This window comes from Cornus florida, unplaced genomic scaffold (genome assembly GCF_030987335.1).
Source record: "Cornus florida cultivar Cherokee Brave unplaced genomic scaffold, ASM3098733v1 CherokeeBrave_3.0.0_Hap2_Chr08, whole genome shotgun sequence".
Taxonomy (NCBI): domain Eukaryota; kingdom Viridiplantae; phylum Streptophyta; class Magnoliopsida; order Cornales; family Cornaceae; genus Cornus; species Cornus florida.
The window spans coordinates 44336212-44339991 of NW_026775578.1; the positions used below are offsets into that span (position 1 = coordinate 44336212).

At 41.6% G+C, this 3780-nt stretch overlaps 1 protein-coding gene across 1 annotated transcript; it reads left to right on the forward strand.

The window, feature by feature from the left end:
• Window positions 1–244: 244 nt before the first annotated feature.
• Window positions 245–826, forward strand: LOC132270153 (brassinosteroid-responsive RING protein 1-like). The gene has a single exon (XM_059771354.1). It carries the CDS (start codon window positions 245–247, stop codon window positions 824–826), a length of 582 nt encoding a protein of 193 aa, XP_059627337.1.
• The last annotated feature ends 2954 nt before the right edge of the window (window positions 827–3780 follow it).

Consider the following 3780-nt stretch of genomic DNA (forward strand, 5'->3'; position numbering starts at 1 on the left):
CTGACCATATTGCAAGTTTGAACATGTCCCACAAATATTACAAGTGCCACCGTCCTATACAAAACAACATCACACTCCTTCTCCAAGTCAATAATTTGTAGATGGGTGAAAAAAAAAAAAAAAAAAAAAATTGTAGATGGATGACCCATGCCTTTTATTGGTTCAAAGATCACACAGTTGACTATGATCTGCTCATTAACCACCTTCATTTTGTACACACACACACACACACACCCCATTTGAGATGTTCCTGTGGGAGTCTGAGCCCTTCAACAACATTGCATTAATGGGTTCTACTTGTTTTAGCATTAGGGCAACAAAACTCATGCCAATAGCCTTGTTCAATGCCCTTCTTGTTCTTGATCTATTAGGTCATCTTCTCAAAGACATTGTTTTGATGGTACTCTCTTGCATTCCTCTTCTAAATAGAGCATCATCCGATAAACACACCATTAATGACTCTGCTGCAGAATATCGTCCCTCTCCTTTGCTTGTACCCGTCCCTGTCCACTGCATGACCGGAGCCATCAAGGATCGAGTCCCGGTACTTGACTATAGTTGTGTTCTCGAAAGGTTAGGAGGATGTAAAGTTAATCCACTTTGCGTCGTGTGCTTAAAGCGCATGAAGGTTGGTGATGAGGTTAGAGAGCTCTACAATTGTTGTCATGTGTTTCATAGAGAGTGTGTTGACACTTGGATCGATGAAGGTCAAGTAACTTGCCCTCTGTGTAGAGCCAAACTGTTGCCAAATCAAGGAGAGGATGAAATGAAGTATGGAGGAGATCCATGGAGAAGAGAGAGGATGATTTACCTAAAGGCTAAATAGTGTTGAACAGAGGAGAATGAATTTGGCCACATAGGCTTGACATTCCATTATAGAATATATATAATAGAGTACAACACGAGGTTCAACTCATGAACAACTTCCTAAACTGACTCCTACAATTACGACAGAGCTGGAAACCAAAAGACCAAGTCAAAGTAGATACAATTCAAATTACAACAGAATATACAATCTTATCTATCATGCCCCCTCAAGATGGAGCTCGGTCAAAGAGGTCAATCTTGGTTTTTAGAGACAGGAACCGAGACCTGGGGAGTGGTTTGGTAAGTGCATCTGCAAGTTGGTCTGCACTAGAAACATGAGCAACACGTAAAGTGCCATTTTGAACTTGATCACGGATAAAATGGAAGTCAATAACAATATGTTTCATCCTTGAATGAAAAACGGGATTTGAGCACAGGTGAGTTGCCCCAACATTGTCACAATAAATCACAGGTGAGTGAGACAGAATAACACCAAGTTCAGTCAATAGAGAACACACCTAGTGAGTTCAGCAGCAGTAGTAGCAATGGGCCTGTATTCAGCCTCGGTGGAGGATCTAGAAACCGTGCGTTTCTTCTTTGAACTCCAATATATTGGATTGCGGCCAAGATAAACAACATATGCACTTGTAGAAGAAAAATCATCCTTGTTACAAGCCTAATCATCATCGGAAAAGGCATGTAATGATAGAAGGGAATCACGGTAAAACTGAATGCCTACATTAGTCGAACCATAAAGATAACGTAAGAGGTGTTTTACAAAAACCTAATGGTTGGTAGTTGGCCGATGCATGAATTGAGAGAGCTTATTGACCGCGAAAGCTATATCAGGACATGTGATTAATAGGTACTATAAACTTCCAACACTGGTTCTATACTTGGTAGGATCCGAGAGAGTAGAACCCAAATGCAATGTAAGATGGGGACTTGTAGGTAGAGGAGTGAGTACCGGGGTAGCATCCATCATTTTTGTTCGAGCAAAAAGATCCATAATATATCATCGTTGGGATAGCAATATACCACGGGCATTTGGAATAACCTCCTGTGGAGGGAAAAATCTCCCTCCAATGAGAATAATCCACGTCATCATAAATATAAACTTATTCTTGATGAGTTTATGAAGCCCACCTCGCTCAAACCCAAATTGAGTTTAAGGCAAGTCCAAGATCACTGTTCACAAGCCCAATACTATTATTATTTGACCTTCAGCCCTGTTGAAGCCCGAATCAAGAGATTATCAGCCCAACATGTTAACATTAAATATCCGGCCTATTATTCAAGCCCAACTGGTTCAAGGTATATTCAGCCCAATTTTACATGATTGAACAAATCATATCGGTAGAAGGATTTATCATAAAAGGAGAATTCTTTGACAGGAAGTTCTATACAAGGCAAGTTCTGCGCAGGAAATATTATACAATAGAAAGAACTCTATTTATAAAGAAAGTCATGTATGGGAAGAATTGGAAGATAAGCAACGCGAGTCCTATCTTAATTCTACCAATTTTTATGTATAAATAGAGGCCCAGACCTCCAATAAAATGATCCAAGCAATTCTATGCTTCTCTATACACTGTTCTTATTTATTTTTACTATTTTTGAGTGTGTTGTATTATTTTTCTCAATCATTATTAGTTGAGCAAAATTTTACACCTATACTTTGGCGCCGTCTGTGGGAAACGTGTGCAAATATATTCCCACTCTTATGTCAAATGAATCCTGCAACTACCATCCGGAATGTCGAACGGAGGATCTTCAACAGATTAATAGACGGAGTTAATGCAGAAGATGTGTGAAGAGTTTCTACACCAGTTTGACGTACTTCGTCAAGCAAACAAAGCTAGCGTGGCTCAGATCGCCTTGCTTCAACAGCAGAATAACACTCTGCAAACGGTGATGGCTCAGTTGGCACCACCGCCACCACCAGGTGATACGGTAGCACCCCCTAATCAGAATATTCCTCCAGTTAACGGGCTTCCACCTAATGAGGCACGACCCAACGAGGCTCAGCCAAACGAGGTTCAACAACAGCAGAGGGCAAGGTCTGAGGCTGTCACTTCAGACAACATCCCTCGTCGCACGCAGGACAAGCAAGCCAAGTCTAGCTATAAGCTCACGGTATGGTCCAATGGAATTCCAGATGATGTAGGTGTTCAGGATGCCTTTGATGAGAAAAGACTCCTGAAGATTCAGACACCCGCTGAGATGGCCAGAGAGCATAAAAACTCCCTGGTGAAAACTCCTTTCACTGATGATATGTATATGGTTGAGAGGCCTAAGAAATTTACCATGCCTTTTTTTACTCAGTTTGATAGTACGAGAGATTCTTCTCGGCACCTGGATCATTACGCCCAAAAGATGGCTTTAGATGACCGTAATGACCCTTGGATGTGTAGAGTTTTTCCTACCAGTTTGACAGGAGTAGCACTAGAGTGGTTCAGGAATAGGCCACACAAGTCCATCCTGGATTACGTAACTCTGTGCACCATGTTCCTAGCATAATACTACGAAAATAAGAAGCAAAAGAAGAGTATTGCTAGCCTATTCACCGTAAGCCAAAAGAAAGGGGAAACACTGCAGGATTTTTTATCTAGATTCAACATGGAAGCCTCGAAAATAGCAGACTGTCATCCCGCGACTGCTATAGAAACATTTAAAGGTGCAATGATTCAGGGGACGAAGTTTCATACTTCCTTGGTCAAATATTCTCCTCCCGACATGCAGACTCTTAATGCTAGGGCCCAGATCTACACCGAGCGCAGCACGTCACCCTCATGACAGTGGAAAACAAGCCTCGAAAGAGAATTCCAAATTCAAAAATTCATAAAAGCCAACGCGCCTCAACGCCGATCACCCAGGCACCCGAGAAGAGGTAAATGATAGAAGAAGGGTTTACACCTCTCTGAATTACCTTGGCTCGGCTCTTCCAAGAGAATAAAATAAGGTTCACAGCCC